This window comes from Poeciliopsis prolifica, unplaced genomic scaffold (assembly GCF_027474105.1).
Source record: "Poeciliopsis prolifica strain line A6 unplaced genomic scaffold, Auburn_PproV2 SCAFFOLD144, whole genome shotgun sequence".
NCBI classification, from domain to species: domain Eukaryota; kingdom Metazoa; phylum Chordata; class Actinopteri; order Cyprinodontiformes; family Poeciliidae; genus Poeciliopsis; species Poeciliopsis prolifica.
In genome coordinates this window covers 241,669-260,149 of record NW_026562519.1, presented here as the reverse complement: position 1 = coordinate 260,149, position 18,481 = coordinate 241,669, and the positions used below count along the sequence as shown (strand labels likewise).

General features: G+C 36.0%; 1 protein-coding gene across 2 annotated transcripts; it reads right to left on the bottom strand.

Annotated features, from left to right (window-relative positions):
• Positions 1-1,945: 1,945 nt before the first annotated feature.
• On the bottom strand, positions 1,946-16,801 carry cunh5orf22 (chromosome unknown C5orf22 homolog). 2 transcript variants are annotated; one of them, XM_055025363.1, is made up of 10 exons: positions 16,591-16,801; positions 14,441-14,586; positions 12,854-13,003; positions 9,880-10,013; positions 7,076-7,377; positions 6,179-6,241; positions 4,504-4,625; positions 4,021-4,087; positions 2,427-2,566; positions 1,946-2,344 (listed from the first exon to the last, which is right to left on the bottom strand). In XM_055025363.1, the coding sequence occupies exons 1-10, from the start codon at positions 16,657-16,659 to the stop codon at positions 2,188-2,190; spliced, it is 1,350 nt and encodes a 449-aa protein (XP_054881338.1). In that variant the 5' UTR covers positions 16,660-16,801; the 3' UTR covers positions 1,946-2,187. The 2 variants fall into 2 exon arrangements, with proteins under 2 accessions (XP_054881338.1, XP_054881339.1); XM_055025364.1 differs by having other exon boundaries at positions 16,572-16,674.
• Positions 16,802-18,481: the final 1,680 nt, after the last annotated feature.

The following is an 18,481-nucleotide window of genomic DNA, read 5'->3' as shown; positions in this document are numbered from 1 at the left end:
CAGCAGACAGGGGGGTGAAGTGACTAGGCTGACAGAGCAGAAATCATATTTTATACAACACATGTACAATGAGATTAAAGTCAAAAAAGCTGACTCCAAAAACTAATAGAAGTGCAAACAGAGTAAGAAATACTTACAATGTAAACATAAATATGGTGATATTTTAATGACACATATAATGTCCAGATAATTATTCACATTGTTTAAATTAAGTTTTCAATCTAAAGAAACCAAACAGAATGTATCCAGTTGTTGTCTTGCAGCCTTCATCTTTTACAATCATTCGAATCAAACAGTGGATAATTACTTGCATTTTACCTTTAACTGCAGAATTCCTAATACCAAGCATGCATGTCTCAACAATGGGGAGGAAAAACTGCCCATTTTCTTTATCTGGAAGAAAACTCCAGCAGAAAGTGGGTGAGCACACCTATCTGTCATGTCCAACAGGGGGTTTGAGAAGACAGAGCAGATACACACAATAGAGTAATAAGTAATAAGATACTAGGACATGTAAAAAAAAATTGTAATATTTCCTGTCATTTCAGATAACTAAACTGTCATTTTACAGACAGTTTAATGACAAACTTTATGCATGGGCACAAGGCTGGAGGGTAAAAAAACACCTCAGTGAACAGAGACCTGCTTTACAGTGGTCAAGTAGTGATCAGAGGTCTATTATTCATGTGCTGTGTAGATTTGTTTAACTGTTTTAAAGCACAAACTAGATCCATTAGAATACCATATTAGACCAATCAAAAACCGATACTTTAAGTACAAAACTTGTGAAATGTAAGGGACACAAAAAGGGTCAACAGCCTGATAAAGAAGACTGGTTCTCTTCTGGTTTTGTTCTGGGAACGACTGGAAACTCTGGAGATGATGATTCAAAGAAGGATTCTTCATAAAATCAATAAATTATGGACAACCCTGACCATGCTCTTCAAGAGACTGGCTTGAGAATACAGAGAATCTTCAGTCAGAGGTTTCTTCAGAGTCACTCTAATACAGGCTGCTACAGGAGATCTTTCCACCCATCACCCTCTACAATAACTCTGAAGAATCTGAATTCATGAGTTACAACATTTGATTTCCCTTGGAATCAATAAAGTGTTTTTGAATTTGAGTGTGCATTTGTTGCACTCAAAAAACAGACAGGAGTCCTTCAGTTTCTGCAACTTTATTTGCCCCACAGTGTATTTTTTGGGGATTTGTTCTTCTCAGAAGCAGAAAACCGTTACAATGTTTCTTCTTTTTCAGAGCTACAAAGTTACAACTGACCAACTGTAGTGCAATTTTCTGTAATGCTTCTGCAGCTGAACAAAAACAACTGGCCAACTAAAATATATTAAATGAATTAATAGAGTGGAGTGTTTTATCCATAAATAAATAAAAAATAGTAATAATTTAAATAGAATACTTCTAGGATGAACTCAGGCCTCCTCGTATGAATTACTGCATCAGCCTGTGATTATGCACAGGTGTAATGGAAGCTCAGATGGTTTCATAGCTGCCTTCAGGTCATCTGCCTTGTTGGGTCTAATGTTTTATCTTTCGCTTGATCTCTTGACAACAGCCCACATATTTTCCATGTGGTTAAAGATCAGAGGAGCTTGCTGGCCAATCAGAACAAGAACACCATGGTCACTGAATCAGCTTTTACTGATGGCATGGCATCCAAAGACATCATTGACTGTGGAAGCTTCACAACTGCCTTCAGACGGCGTGGATTGTGTGCCTCTCCACTCTTCCTGCAGACCTTGGAATCCTTGGTTTTCACATGAAATGCAGAATTTACCTTAATCTGAAATCAAATTAAGGTAAATTCTTAATCTACTAGGACATGTAGATTAAGAACTAGACAGTTGCCACTGGGCAACTGTCTAGTTCCTTTTCTCCTCATCTAAGGTAGGGTGCCTGACACGAAAAATTATGATTCCTGGTCAAATCAATTCTATTTATTGGGCTCATACAATTACATTTATTTAAATCAACAGTTGCTGACGAGGGTACAAAACGTCACTTAAAAGACAGCAATTTTTATTTCCCAATCTTGGGGACAAAATGACCAAAACTGGAAAAAGTACAAAACGTTTGAAACGGACAATTCACAATAACTCTTTTTATCACTTTGAGCCAAATTTGTTTGAGTTGTTAAAACATTCAAGATAAATTGTTTGTGCCAGTTTAAGATGTGCTTGGCTGGCAGTCCTGAGTATCTTTATTGCTGCTTTTGTAGTCTTTATGCACATCAAGGTCACCATACAATGCCTCTAGTACATCCAGAACTCTTCTTTGAACTGAATCCACCTGCTCAGCTGGGCAGTATTCATCCAGACTAGACCTGTCAACACAAGACAGACATTTCCATTCACTCCTTCATTTTCTCTCCAATCAGATCTTGTGGACCAAGTGTTAATCTTTACCTTGACATAGTCACCAGAGTCGGTGTGGGCAGAGCCTTTAGGACAAGCTGCACAGCAGAAACCAGTCCATCAATCTCCTCCTCGGTACTGATGTGGTGCGGCAGCTCAACTGAGTCACAGGTCAGGCCTGCTTGGTGAACCTGAGTCGTGCAGTGATTGGTCGAAGTAGGAAAAAAATGCAATAAAACCAGATTTAAAGGTTAGGAGGAAAACAGCAGCGAACAAAATGTTTTGACACAGATTCCGTCTTTTATCCTGATTGTCCATGTCTGTCAGTTTTTAGACAGTAGTTCATCTTTTTAAATCATGTAATGGGTTTCATTGTGCCAGTGACATTTTAAAGCGTTTAAATCCTTCCTTTACATGTAAATCCTTCACTAATAATCTGTGTAAATTAGAATTGCAATGCATCATTGAGGCTCCACAGACCCTAGATTACTCCTGTTTTGAGGCTCGTTTTTGAGCAACTTGTTTTGCTGTGTTTTTTTTTCTTAATTTGAATGAGACGTTTCAGGCCCCGTCCACCTCCAGGTCACAGAGTGTTCCACTTCACCCCAATTTTTGTAGTTTCATAGCAGCGATTCAATTATCCACTGGCAGAGAAACTTTTTATTCCCAAGTTTATTAAAGATGTCAACAATAGAAGACTCGTCTGTCTAACCTTACATGTTGGAGTTGGAGTCTGACCCAAAGCAGGAAAATGAACCTGCAGAACCACATATTCAAATTACTGTATCGCAATGGTCAGGACCACCCCAGGGAATAAGTTGAGTGGCTGCTTAGGACCCTGGGGCTACCAGGAGGCCCCTCTAAGTGAAACAGATTTTTGTCATTATTATTATTTTTAGAAATGATTTCTTTGTGTTTATAGAAACCACATGAACACACTGTCATGATAAAGTTATAATTTTTTCTAAAAATAATTTATATAGCACTTTTTCAGCAGCAAGGCAGTTCAAGCAATAATATATATTTGGTCATCATTCGTTTTATGGCCAAAAAGAAAACAAACTGCTCTTGGCTGCCTTCTAATGGCTCTTCATTTGACAACCATCCAGCACCCCCCCCCCCCCCCATTAAGTCAAAGGTGTAGAAACTTTCATCAACATCTAAAGATTTCTTCATAAAGATATCTTTACTTGGTTTAATCATTAAAATCTCATATTTTAAATCACATTTTTGAAAAGTCTTACCAGCATTGGGACTCTGATATACAGTACTTTAAGCTGGTTGGACCCATTTTCTGAAATAATTCAGCTAATAATTATTTAACTTCCGTACTTTGGGGATGCCGGGGACAGATCATCACAGATATTCAGGATATAAATATGACAGAATTATAAAAACAGAATGATATGATCTGAAAGGAAATATGCCCCATTCTCTCACAGCAGCATACTGTACATACTTAATTTTAATACAGGCACAATATACGTACTATTGAACCATTATACAGACTTTAAGTACATGGCAGCTTTATTTATGTTAAGCCTCATGTAAATGAATTTGTATTGGAATGGGAACATGGAAGGCAAGGTGGTAAACAGCAGCTTTAGAAAAATTAGAAGAATTCTTACCATATTTTGATGCTTACCATTTCATAGTCAGGTGAAGGATTTCTTGCCTTCAAACTGGAAACCAGTTGGCCTAATGAAGACATGCTAAAAACAAATAAGTAAAGTAACACACTGACTGTTTCAAGACACAAGAGATGATTTTTAGAGTTGTGTACTGAAGCATAAAGATGACGTTAATAATGCAGCAGCTGCCAGCATGCGACATGCAGCCAGAGTTTGGTCTCTTAGTCCAACACACAGATAAAAATATAATATAGTAAGCTTAAGATTGGGAGCAGTTTTAAGAATGAACTTTTATACTTAAGATTATTCACTGTGTAATTGGTACTGTACAAATTAACTTGTTTTGCCTATCTATCAGGGTGAGGATGAGAAATGTGTGGACAAAAAAGTAAACATTATTTGACATGCATAATAAATTGTACAAAGCTGTCATCATTCAGTGATATGCAGCTAAGCTGCAGACATTTTCTAATGACATAAAAACAGAGGAACTGTACCCTGGTTTAGATGCCAATCGTGTAACTGTCTGTTCTCCGTCATCTTCCAGGAGATCAGCGAATGCTGCCTCCAGGTCCTCTAACTGATGTATACGGCGATCAACACACTCCTCCAGCTCTGCCTTCAGACACAAACACAAATATACACATAGTGTGCCTTTCTATCTTCAACGGGACTTCTATCTTCTATAGCTTAACGCTGATTCTTATCCTTACTGTTGCCTGTACATGCCTAATCCTAACCTAAATGTAATTAAAATCTTAGCTATAAAAAGTCTATACAAATGCCAGGTTTTCATGATGTAAAATATGATGGCAATACCAATAATTTCACAACTTTTTCCACCTTTAATGTGACCTATAATCTGTATGATGCAATTGAAAAACAAACTGAAATCTTTAAAAGCAATAAATACAAAATAGAAAATGTAAAATAACCTGGTTGCATAAATATGCACAACTTAAACTAATAGCATCACCTTTGGCTTTTATTACAGCACTCAGTCTTTTTGGGTTGGAGCCTGTCAACATGGCCCATCTGTATGAGGCAATATTTGCCCACTCTTCTTTGCAAAATCACTCCAAATCTGACTGATTGCAAGGGCATTGCCTGTGAACAGGTGAGCCCACAGTTGTTCGATGGGAGTCAGGTCTTTATTCTGATTTGGCCATCCAAAGCTTCCACCTCATTCTGGTATGGACATTCTTTTATTGTTAGATGTGTGCTTTGGATCAAGTTCCACTTCATCTTTAGCTCACTGACAGGAGGCCAAAGGTTTTGTGCCAACACTAACTGGTACTTGGAACTGTAGATAATTCCCTCCACTCAGATTGAGGCCCCAAGTCCAACTGATGAAAAACAGCCCAAAGCATGATTCTGCCACCACCATGCTTCACTGCAGGAATGATGTTCTTTTGGTGATGAGCAGTGTTGTTTTTGCACCAAATATATATTTTTGGAATAATGTCCAAAAAGTTCAACCTTGGTTTCATCAGACCCTAACACATTTTCACACATGTGTTTGGGAGATTTCCAAACATATGCAGAACACGGGAGGTTGTTGTTACATCTAGTACACAGCTTGTACTTGACATAAGTTCCATCAGCTCCTTCAGTGTTGATGTCAGCCTGCTGGCAGCCTCCCTGACCAGTTTTCTTCTCATCTTATCACCAACCTTGGATGGATATCCTGTTCTTTGTAATGTCACTGTTGTGCCATATTTTTTTCCACTTGATCATGACAGACTTCACTGTGTTCCATGGTATTTTTAATCATTTTTAATTCCTTGGAAATTCTTTTGTCTTCATCTGACTGATATCTTTGAATCATGAGGTCTGTCTGATGCTTTGGAAGCTCTGTGGATCATGGTTTATTCTGGAAGGTTTGGCTACAAAGATCTCAGGAAAAGCCTACCAGAACAGTACATTAATATTGTTGTTTCTAAATGAATATGAACTTGTTTTCTTTGCTCATATATCTATAAAGAATAAAATCAGAAAAACTGAACATTTAAAGTGGCCTCTTAATTTTTTCCAAATCAATATTACATAAATTACTTCTTATCCTACAGTTTAACATAAACGAATACATTTTCCTGTTACAAAGTTTCACAATTTTTCTGTAACAGACAGGAAACAGTTTCCTGTTACAGGAAACTGTTAGACAATTCTAACCTGATCAGCACCAATCCTTGGTTCTCTGAAGTAGTAGAGCTTCTTGAGGATGGAATACTCTTCCTGGAAAAGAATTAAAATTTATCAGATAGTTTGAAATTATGCCTATGATTCCAGAGTATACTAAGACCATTTTATAGGTTACATTTATAAGAATAGCATAGACACACTCAGAGGTGGCCCTGGGCGAACCACCTAGTGGCGCCCCAACCCCGCCTTCATCCACCTCACCGAACCCTCCATAACCCCCTACATGAATGTACATCAATGTCCAAGCTTGAATTTATAAAGAATTAACCCCATGTATTTATTATATGATGTGATAAATACATGATGTATATTTATCACATTATGACTGATGAGATAAATACAGGTTCCTCTGATAACTGATAAAGGTAAGAACAACATTTATAGACGTTGCAATTTTTCTCTAATGCCAATGACAGTTGAAATTGTTATTTTCCACAATGAAAACCAGATTTTTGTCTTCTGGAAGAGGCCTATGTCAATTTCAACCAGAATCTAACTTCTTGATCGAATAGGAAATGTATTAAATGTCAGTCAATACCCCAGGCAAAAATTATTAATGCCTGGGGCATTAATAATTTTTTGCTTGATCATGAGGTCCATCTGATGCTTTGGAAGCTCAAAGCATCAGACTTGATGCTTTGAGCATCTGCAAAATAAGGGTTGCAGATGCTCAAAGCATCTGCAACATATATTTATAATATTATAAATATTATTTATAATATTTATTATAAATACATATTTATTTAATTATAATAAATAAATATTTATTATAAATAAATAAACAAGTATTTATTTATTTACAAAAGTGTTATTTGGAAACACAGATCAACTTGTTGGAATAACAACATTCAAGCATATATGAGATACCTGCGTGTATATTTCTTTAAATGGGTTTTTACAGGAGAAGAAATCCAAGTCAATGTCTAGGATGTATGGATCTGTTTCACTGAGAAATGTAGCTAATCTCCTAACAACGTAACTAGTTGATCCTTCATCTTTATCATCATCTCCAAAGTCTGTGCAATTGCTGCTAATCTTTCTCTGTAAGTTGCTATCCTCTGTTAGCAGCAGTGAAGGAGTTGTTCCAGATGAAGGTTCCCCATCCTCACTCAGATCTGTCCGACCTTTTTTGGATAAATGCGTCACAGAATCTCTCTCAGTGTCATGCCCTGAAATCCAGAGTCAGATGAACAAGGAAACGTCAAAGCAAATTATGAGAAGTTAAATTATTTCAACATTTACATATTAAAATAAAAATATAACATTTATTTTCTAATATTTATTTGGCTTGACAGAAACTTATTGGTTATAAAAAGTAACAAAATAAAAAAAAAATTGACGACAATGAATAAGCTCTAAAAATGTTCCATATTTGAAAGACAAAACATAAAAAAGCTCTTTTTTAAATGTGTTTGTAAAATGTGGCTTTTAAAACATGCAGACAAATGCATATGTGGATACATTTCAACAGCATTAGCCTTGAGTCTTCCATTCATACAACAGTCAACAGCGAATTAAAGTTCAACAACATAGCTTTGAGTTTCCAAAGTATTGGGTGGGAATCATTGTAAAAAGGTGTAACTTAACACTGAAAGAAGAGCTTTAAATTTACCATAGAACACACACAAATAAAAACTTTAAGTAGGAAAATGTGGGGTCTGGATTACTTTTTGACATGGAACTAAGATGAATGACTTTAAAAACAATTCAAAATACCAATGTCCTAACCCAAAACCTGACCATGAAAAAGGTCTTCGGTTCCTTAAGCACATCCTAGCAAGTACAAGCATAAATCCAAACCAATAAACATTGTTTTCACCAGAAGATTACCTACCCTAATTAATTTCATTATTTTGTAAAGAGCAAGTCAAATTCCAAAACGCCTCTGTTTTTAAATCTGTGATGACACCAGAAAAAAAACTGTAGACAAACCATGCCATATTCATACGGATTTGTGACAGGTAGTGTGGGCAAAAGTTCCCAAGTTGAGGCATGGCAAGCAATCTTAGACTGCGTTCACACTGCAGCCTGAAGTGACCCAAATTCGATTTTTTTTTTTTTTTTTTTTTTTTGCTGGAGCCGTTTACACTACCACGCGTATGTGACCTGAATGTGTTCTGCAGACTGAACGGGCAAACGACCTGACAGTGTCCCGCATGCGCAGTATTTCTCAGTGTTCTACCCTAAAAAGAAGAAGCGCTCAGTGTTTGCGGAAGTAAACATAACGGTATTTGAAGTTGTTGTCCAACCGAAGCAGCATATTAACAACTTAACCCTCATTGCGGTCCGTCAAGATTGTTGTTGAGTATCAGTGACGTTCAGTTCAGATGAATGCAACCTGAACGTTAGGTTTGAATCATTTGAATCTGATATGCAAGTGGTTCAAAAGAATCCTAACTGTTATGTCAGACCGTCATGAAAAGGTCAGATACATTATGTCAAAAGAAAAAATCTGAATTGAGTCACTTCAGACTGCAGTGTGAACGCAGTCTAATTCCTGCCATATAATTTTATCTAATTCTCATGAACATATTTGTTTACTTTGCAGTTGAATTGTATGGGATTGACATCATATTAAAAGCACAAAAAGTTTAAAATGGTTTATCATGTGTTTTTATTTTATTTTTTTACATAAGGTAAAAAACATCACTGGCTTCTCAGCAGGCTGCTATGCACTTTTAGACCTGCTCCTTCTGCTATCCATAGTTCACATGCTACTTCATATCACAGTCCATATTGGTAACATTTATTTGTAAATGGTTAACAATCTAGAAAACAAAGATTTTTATTCAAAGTTCCTTATTGTATAGGACAGTTAACTTACTAAAAAATATTGAAAGTAAAAGTAGTGAATGTATCACACTGTGCCCATTGAACTAGCTGCACAATTGTTGCAGAATCAGACTGACAAAGTGTGAACCTCCACTGTAACTTTATTTTATGCAAAGCCAACACCGCATGAATGTCAATACTAGTTAGCGATTATAAGTAAGTCAACTAAAGATTGTCACATCTTCCATTGTCAAATCTGAGTAGAAAGCTGGAGATTGTGCTGATGGTATGGAGAGCTTTCAATCTGAATGAACCTGAATAAATTTAAGAGAAATGTCAAAATACCATTGAAGCATGCAAAAAAAAAAAAGAGTATGAATGGCTACTGCATAAATTAGCTGGTCAAAGTTTATGCTTTTTAAGCCCTTACTTTTTAAGCCTTGCTTTTTAAGCCATTATCAGTTGTTTAAAGACATTGTTTATTCATGCTTTCTTTTGTGTCCATTTTGTGTCCATTTCATTATTTTGTAAAGAGCGAGTCAAATTCCAAAACGCTTCTGTTTTTAAATCCATGATGACACCAGAAAAAAACCTGTAGACAAATTATGCCATATTCATACGGATTTGTGACAGGTAGTGTGGGCACCATTTTTAATGGAAATTCCATGGAATTTCCATTAAATTCCATGGAATTTAATGGAAACATGATAACATCGCTGTCCTTAAGGATGGAGTGACTTGAATTAAAATATTTGTTTGGTTATAGTTAAGATGTTGACACCAATTAAAATATTTTGGGAAAACAGAGCTCACAACCACCTAATCTTTCCTATGAAAACAAATTTGGCTCAAATAAAGCTAGTTCAAACTTAAAAGATGTTATCACTTCTTGAAGGTACCTGGAAGTGGCCCAGTTGATGTTTTGACAGGATTTACATTGACTATGTTTAGTCTGAGACGTTTTGAGTTCTCCAGCAGCTCGTCACAAACATACAGACCATCACTGAGGAAGTAGTTCTCTGTACTGGTCAACCTGGAAAATAACAACAGGACAGACATAACGTGACATTTAACCTTCTATTCTTTCAGTTATTTACTAGAGAAACTCTGAGAATAGACGATCTCAAATTTTTACTGTAAAAACTACACAAAGTCTGGTGTTCTGTTTAGCTGTGACAACTTCCTGGAGGGGTCATTGGCTGAACTGCTGTTCCCAACAACTTGATATAGATTATTCTCTTGGCTCTGACTTTCAATGTTTAACCCTATCTCTCTCCCAGACATAACAATAGGCAGAGATTTTGTCACAACTAACAGTTCATGTTCTCTTTCATCCTATAACCTTTAAACCCAGATGTGAGCTTATTTGTTAAGCTGTGTTTCTCTCTGAAGTGAAGCTGCTAAAGAAGCTACATCCAGACGTTGTTAGTTTTCTCTAAGTACTCCTGGATCAGAGCTTCTGTTTTGTGTGTATGCTCTGTATTCTTAAAGACCCAGTAAGGTGTGGCAGATGTTGTTGGAGATGTTGGGAGGTTTTTTCCTGCATGCATGCTTGGCATGAGGGATTGCTGTATAGTTAGTGACGCAAAGCAAGCGGTTGTCTTCTGTTGCTACATGTCTATTCGGAGGGAGTGAATTCTGCTACTCAATGACTCGATGCGATCTGCTGGGTTTCCTTATATTAAAACTTTCACCAGTGCTAATAATAAACTGAACATGACTTTATTGGTTGATTAACTAGAATTAATTAGAATGGATGTATTAATGTTTTGAATTTCCTTTTTCATAAAGTGCCTTGAGATGACAAGTTGTCAGTTGGCACTTTGTTAATAAACTGAAGCAAATCAAATGTATAGCATGTAAGGCTCAAATTGTCCGCTTAACAGTCATTTACTTTAATCCCAGGACACAGTAAACATCACTTTGATCCCGGGACACTTAGGGATGGAATTTAAAAGCAATCTTTTAAATTCAAAGAGTCTTTTTTGCCCCGCTGCCACAAAATAAAATTTGTCTTCAGCCACAAAAAAGACAAATTTTAGTTTTAAAAAAGTAAATTAAAATATTTGTTTAAAGTAAATAAAACTAAAAGTTCTATTTTCAAATTTCATCACAAAATGAACCATTTAAAGTTTACAAAGAGAAAAAAAACTATTAACTACTAGTTGTGAAATACGACCAGGTGAGTGATGCCTTTACATAACAGAAAGATGAAATATACACAGTCCAGTTAAAAATATAAAGGACATAACTTGAAGCTAAAACAATACTTTTAAAATCGTCAAAGGATTGCTGTCCTTATGTTGTAGGTTAAGGGTGCTCAATACGTTGATTGCGGTCTACCGGTAGATCGCGGGAAGGTTTTGAGTCGATCTCAGCAGCAGGCGTCCTGAAGGCCACCAAAATGCTGAAACCAGCACTTCTGACAGGCTTATCAAAATATTCACTAAGATCCTAAATGTTTGTAGCTTCATTAAAAAGTAATAATAATAATAATAATAATAAAATCAACAAAACATGTTAAAATTAATATTCTCAGTAATAAGGTGCATTCCTGTTAGGTTTTTATATAAATACAAATATAAATATTCAAGATTAGAAGACTATAAGAGTTGAGAAAACTTTGTTTGCCCCTGGGATCTGTGTTGCTTCTGTCTTTGAAGGAAGCAATGAGTTTGTCACTTTGGAGACGGATGGCCAGGGTGACAGTTGGGTAATAGATCTAACAGTTCCAGATCTATTAACAAATAAAGAGGGACTCAAAGACCGACTGACGAGCAGAGCAGGAGTTTTAAATGGGCTAATCAACCACCACTCTGTTCATAAGAAGCTCATTAATAATAGATAACTAAAAATCAAGTCTGAAAACCTGATATCGTAACGGACTGAATGTTTTTAATGTAATCTTTGCTCGGCTTGCTGGGTGCAGGTGGTTACCAAGGCAATGGGCGCTTTTAACGACACAGTGAGACGAAGAGTAAAAAGGTACGATGGTATTGAGTTGATCACCTGTTCGGGTTGTTTTTTACCTTTGTTTACCTTCGCTGTGGTTCATTACAGCCGCTGGAGTTTTCTAAATGTTCAATAAATGACAAACTTGGACTAATTACCTCGTTCATTTGCAGTAATATCACACCAAACATCAGATAGGACAAATATATTTGATAAAGTTTTAAACAAATGGCTTCCACCACAATGATTATGTGAAATTAAATTAATTATATCCCAGATTTAGAATATTTGCCTTTACCTCTGCAGAGCTCTTTGGTTCCTCCTATCAATCTGTAGTTTCTCATATTGACGTCATCAAACCAAATTTCAGATCTACCATAACTGACTGATACCTGATGGCCTCAGGTTTACAACCAGCTTCTGACTGAGAAACCAGCAACCTGCTTCCAGTGTCTGAATCTCACTGAGGAAGAAACTGCATTAGGTTTTCCATCACTTTATCATTTCTGATATAACTGATGGATATTCGTATAGAAAATGAGCCAATAGGGTTTCATTTACAATTTTTATGTCTTTGTGTCATGAGGTAGATCTCAGCCGGCTGGTGAGAGAAAAAAATTATCTTGGTCTCAAAATGTTTGAGTACCCCTGTTGTAGATACTTTATGCAGATATTGCAAGTGTAATTTTAGCACTACCAAAGCAGTGCTTAGCGGTGCTAAAATTACACTGTCTTATTACCTTTATAATTCAAGACAAATTCTTTATTTTGTTTTGTTGTGAAGGAGTCAGAGTGGAGGAACCAAAGGGCCACTTGTGGGTCTGAAGCCTTAGCTTGCAGACCCCTTAGCGAGACTGAGTTAGTAATAAATACACATTCCTTTCAACAAAAATAACCATTTATTATCTGTGTTTATCTTACCTGATGGTTGTGGTAGATGAATCTCTGCCAACATTAAATGTGTGCTCTCCTTCACTGATCTGTTGAGACCAGTAAGGATGCAGCCACACCATGTAGCTCAGATGACCAGCATATACCATAGGCATTATCCAGTTTTCTATACTCAGCTCACTAAAAGACAAAAAATAATAAAACTTTTATCAAGTGTTCATATATTTGAGCAGATTCAGCAAAATGAAGGTAAGAGAAAAAACACAACCCTTTGAACAACAGGCTTGATTCCTTTCAAAGTTTTTTAAAAACAAATGTACCAGTCTAAAACTCAGTTAAATGACATTCGTCCCTGGTGAAATGATTCAGTCCCCTATTTGTCTGCTTCCAGTTTTTTCAGGGATCAGGTCTTGAGGTTTGCCAAACTATTAAAAGGTGTCAAAACTTTTTAAAACATCTTCACAGCTCTTAAGAAGTCTGCACTTACTTAAAACATAAACTTGTTCTATGATAGCCAAGAACAAATAAGGGACATGTTCAGTTTTTTACATGTGCCAAACCAAAATGTGTGCATCTGTTCAACTCTCAAACTGCATGCAAAAAGAGGTTCTTTGTTTGGATGAACAAACTCCTACCCAAGATCAAGAGGTTGTTAGCAATTGATCAGTAGCGCACTGCTGGCAGATATTTAGTGAGGAAGAGAACACACTTGCTGTATGTCATGTAAGTCAACGCAAAGTTATTGAACACAAACTGTATGGGCAAAATCCTTATCCTTTGCTCTACCTGGGTTACATTTTGCATTGCAGTGATCTTTCCCTGGTTTCAATCAAATGAAGGGAATGTCTAACATCGTCCTGAGTTTGTTGACAAAATCAACTTGGTCCTCATCAATCAGCTCTGAGAAAACTTCCTCCAGCCTTTTGGCCAAGACAGTTTTATTTGTAATCTTGGTTCACAAATAATATAGGTCTATATGAGCTGCAGAATGTTTTATTGCCTCTTTTGGGCCTGAAGCAGTTATAACAGTTACAACTGTTATAACTGCATAACGATGGCGGTATTGTCATTTTTACTTGAGTCCATTTTAATGGCTTTCATTATATGAAGACAATTCTTCTTGAAACGCCTTATTCTTCTTAGATGGCAGACCATCTGTTCTGGGTGTTTTGTTGTATTTTTTTACCACTAGCATCAAGTTTGTTTTACACTGTTTTAAACTTTTGTTCTGTCAGTGTCCAATTGTTGATTAGTCTAGTCAATCAAGAAATATTTTAAAATTTTTGTTTCGGTTTTACGTATAATATTTTATAATACATTTGAAAATATTTGTCAACATTTTCTAAACTACTTCCTGTCTCCGGGTTAGTTATTGAACAAACTGATTGCATAATTATTATTTTACTTATTTATTTAGGTGCTTTTTTTTGTTTGTTTTTTTTACAAATTTTTGTTGCAATTGTTTTGTTGCCTTCTGTTCTGTTTCATAGAAGGATTCTTTCAGGAATCTATATATTTTCCTTTTACTTCTCCTTCTTGCACTGAAATGTGCCAATATATTTGAAATTTGTTTCTCCCAACTGTGAAAACAACAACGTATTATTCTGAAGCTCTTACCTGAGGAGTTTCTCTTTATCAAACACCGTGTCAGCAGGCATGTTGACAGGAATAAGAAGGTCAGGATGGGAGTCTAAATGAACCAGTCTTATATTGTTGAGTGGAAGATGTCTTGATGCAATGGCTCGATAGATGTGATGAACCACCTGCAATAATATATAGAATTTACATACAATATTGTTTAACTATTGTCAAGAAAATTCGAGATCATCCCACTTCCCCATCCTGGATATTTTAGTTAACAGTAACAATGAATAAAGTTACCTTTAAAATTAGTCACACAAGTGACATTTAGATCCAACAGTAGACCCAGAGTTCAATAAAATAAATCTGGTTGTGTGTGTTGTTTTTGTCTCCTGCAAACTTAGCTTTAATTATACGTCTTTTCTCTATCTAATCATAAGAAATCATAGTCAGAGAGAGATGAGACAGGAAGAGCAGGTTTCCTGGAAAAAGAGGAAATAAGTTTCCAGCTTACAGCTGTATAAAAATAGCTGAGACTATTCCTTATTTAAAAGCATAAAAGTTTTAAAGGATGAAATCTAAACATTTTGAGCAATTAGATAAGATTTAAAGTAAAGTACTTATATTAATATTGGTTTACTTATAACAATACTTACGTTTACACTTATACTTGTGGGAAAACTTACAAGTAAAACAAGTTGTATCAAATAATTACAATAATAGATTATTCTTGGTTTCTTTTCAGAACATCTGTAATAACTCACATTATAGTAAGACTAATAAGTTGTGGTTGTCATAAAATTACAAATGAATGCTAAATCAAAGAAACAAAAAGGGTTATGAATGTGATTTTGACTTGAACTTGAAATGGTGTAAAACATGGAACTGCAATTAAAGATCACTGACGATGTGTTGGAGGTAGATAGTAGGTGAAAGGTTAGGGGTAAAATGGGGACTAACGGAAGAGCAGAGATGACCAACGCCTTATTTGAAGATAGGTTGTTGAACAACTTAAACGTTTCAAAGAAAAGACATGGGAGGAATGTTGAACAATCCTGAGACATTAGCACAGACATCAGGACATAATGTCTCAAAGACAGTGATGGATATGAGATCATCTGTCCAAGCAGTCAGCCAATGAAACAAGCACAGCAACAGTTTTAGCCAATGCAAATGCACCAAAAGGCTGGATAAACCCTATATAAGGGGAAGCAAAAGAGGAATCTTTGGTTGGATCCTCCAGGCAGCTTCAAGCCAAGACCGAGATGGACAAAGAACTCTGCAGCTGAAGAAGAGCCGGGGCCACAGAGCCGAAGACTGTCCTGCACATGGGGACCAATCCGTCAGCCCCGCAACATGTGGCTTCAAATCGCACTTCTCTCATCAATTGGGCTCAGACCCCAAAGACAAAGATGGGCTCTGTGAAAGATGTGCTCTGTGAAACTAGTTGGCTGCAGGCTGCTCAGTCTGGCTAATTCATAGGGGGAAGAAGGGTGAGATATCTGGATGTAGGCCATCAGAAACCAGGCGAATTCTTTCTTGATGCCAGTTCTGGATAGGGTAAATCCCAGCAGATTTGGGAAACTCAACTCACTCGTTAGAGGGAGAGCTGGTAGCACATCTCCCCTCTCAGAAGAGGAAGTAGTGACTGAGAGAGTAGAGAGTGAAGGAAGGGGGCAGGGAGTGCCGCAACAACGACACTATATAACATTTATCAAAACAAAGAAATATATAGTATTACTCTAATCTGTCACCATTTGTTAATTGTACAGATAAATAACCCATATATTTAAGTTGTGCCTATTGTATTGGTGGGATTGACTTTCTTTCTTACGATTATGTCTACATGTACACTTCCATATCCCCCTCACTTGGTTCTGATGGAGTTCAATTTCCTCACGGAGCGACAGTAAAGTCCATTTTTATTATACTCCAGACATTATTGAAGTAGTCGTTTAAATGGGTAATCTGTAAATTAGCCTGAACTTTCAGCGTCAATATTTTTGTTATCCTCTTCAGGGCTGAATATCTTAGTTTTCATTCAGTCAGTTTGACTTTGAAGGTTAAAGGTTTGTATTTCAACAGTCAAGGTACTTGTATTGAGCTTGTTTTCTTAGCATAAAGACATCTGGTACTATTCGACCAGTTCGGTTCTGCAGTCACTGACCGAATAAAAACATCCTTACATGGTGGTGGTCTTCCACTATCCACACAGGTAGCTTATCGTAGAACCTTTTCCGCGCCAAGGAATTCATTTCAGCATGAAGTTGTTTCCTTAATCAGATTGACTTGAGCAAGCTAGCAGTAAGTCATGCAAGTAACCGGAAATTCACGCAACAGTGTTTTTATCGCCGGTTAGAAACAAGAATGAAACAGAAAGGTTCTGTCACTGAGTCGTAAACAAATCAAATAATACTACAAAAATGAAGCATTTATAAATACAAAGTTTAACGTCTACAGATGGTTGTAAATAGTATGTAAAAAAAATATATATATAACTATTTATCAAAAATATGTCATTAATGTCCTCATAGAAACATTCGATATTTTATCAGGTATATTTAATATATATTTTGTTGTTTTTTGTAGCACTTTAGCTTTCCCTTTAAATTGTATCTATTTGCCCTTAATCAAATAACCTCTGTTTGTTTGTATGTAATGTTTTTATTGTATGCACAAATTGGTGAACAAATTATTTTTAAAAATCTCTGCAAATATGCAAAAAATAAATCTCAGTCCTAAATTCATATATTTAAACCCTACAATTATTTTCAATTGAAATAACTTTTTTTTCTTGTAATGTTTGCTCAATTATCCCTGGACAGTTTAAATTTAATGTATTTTTACATTTCTTAATAATATTGATTGAGAGCAATTTTTATTTTATGAAATTTTATTTTAATTCACGAATAATAATTTATAGAAAGTACATGAATTTCATTATTATCCAAGGTCACTGTCTGTTTGTAGCTGCACCTGGCTGGTTATAGCTACGCAAACACGTGCACATTCACATGCCTGTGCACGTGTGACTCAACACTCACCCAGAAACAAACTACCTGAATCTGTAGGTAAATTTCAAAAATTACCAGCAGATTCAGGAAACACTGCAGCCCTCAATGTAAGAGAGAAAAATGTTTTGTTGGGTTTTGTGAGGTCAAGGTGCTAAAGTGTTTATTGAATTCCTATTATCACCAGGTTTAACCTTGACAATTGCAAACGCCAAAGATAGGATAATGATCTTCAGTTTGTTTGACCTTGTAACACAGCAATCTCCACAGAAATTGACACATCATTGTTAGAGTTCTTTGCACTGATACACGTTTACAACTTTCCCATAGGATAGGCCTATGACGGCTTAGAGATATATGTCGATTATTTAAAATAAGGTAGTTAATTTAAGTAATAAAGTCATAAAAATCAGGCTTTATTTGTTCATCTTTGAAAACTTATCAGTGAGAGAAAATAATTGAAGTATACATCAAATGCAGAAATTCTAGTCTATTCAGGACATCTGGCTTGTTATTTATGATATAACATCATGTGAGGTAGCAAAAAAATCATATTGCTTTTACCCAAGCTTCACTCTGAAGAAGACAGAGATTTATTAATACATACATTTAATATTTCTACACAAATCTAATATATTTCTTTGACCAATCTAGTTTGTCCTATACGCCCTCATCTGTACTTTTGAGATGTCGTACAAAAACTCTCCCTCACAGTGACGTGCGGTCAGGGGAGCCTCATCTGTCTTCATGGAAAAATAATATATAATAATAAAATAATTTATATTGCTATTGTGGTTTGTACTATAAAGTACCTATTTTTCATTTAGCTTAACCAATTCTGATAATTTTTTCCTGAAAATTGCTGAATTTTCACATTTTCCCATTCAAATGCTCGGAAGTGGTGAGGCAGCAGCAGTGAGCCTCTCCCAGTATTGATCAACCTCTGGCTAATTGGAGGTTGATCACTGGCTGCATGCCTCTCTGTGAGAGCATGCTCCTCCTCTATGTACGTTGCCAATAAAATGGCTTAAAAACAATTAATATATGAATTTATTTTCCACAATTT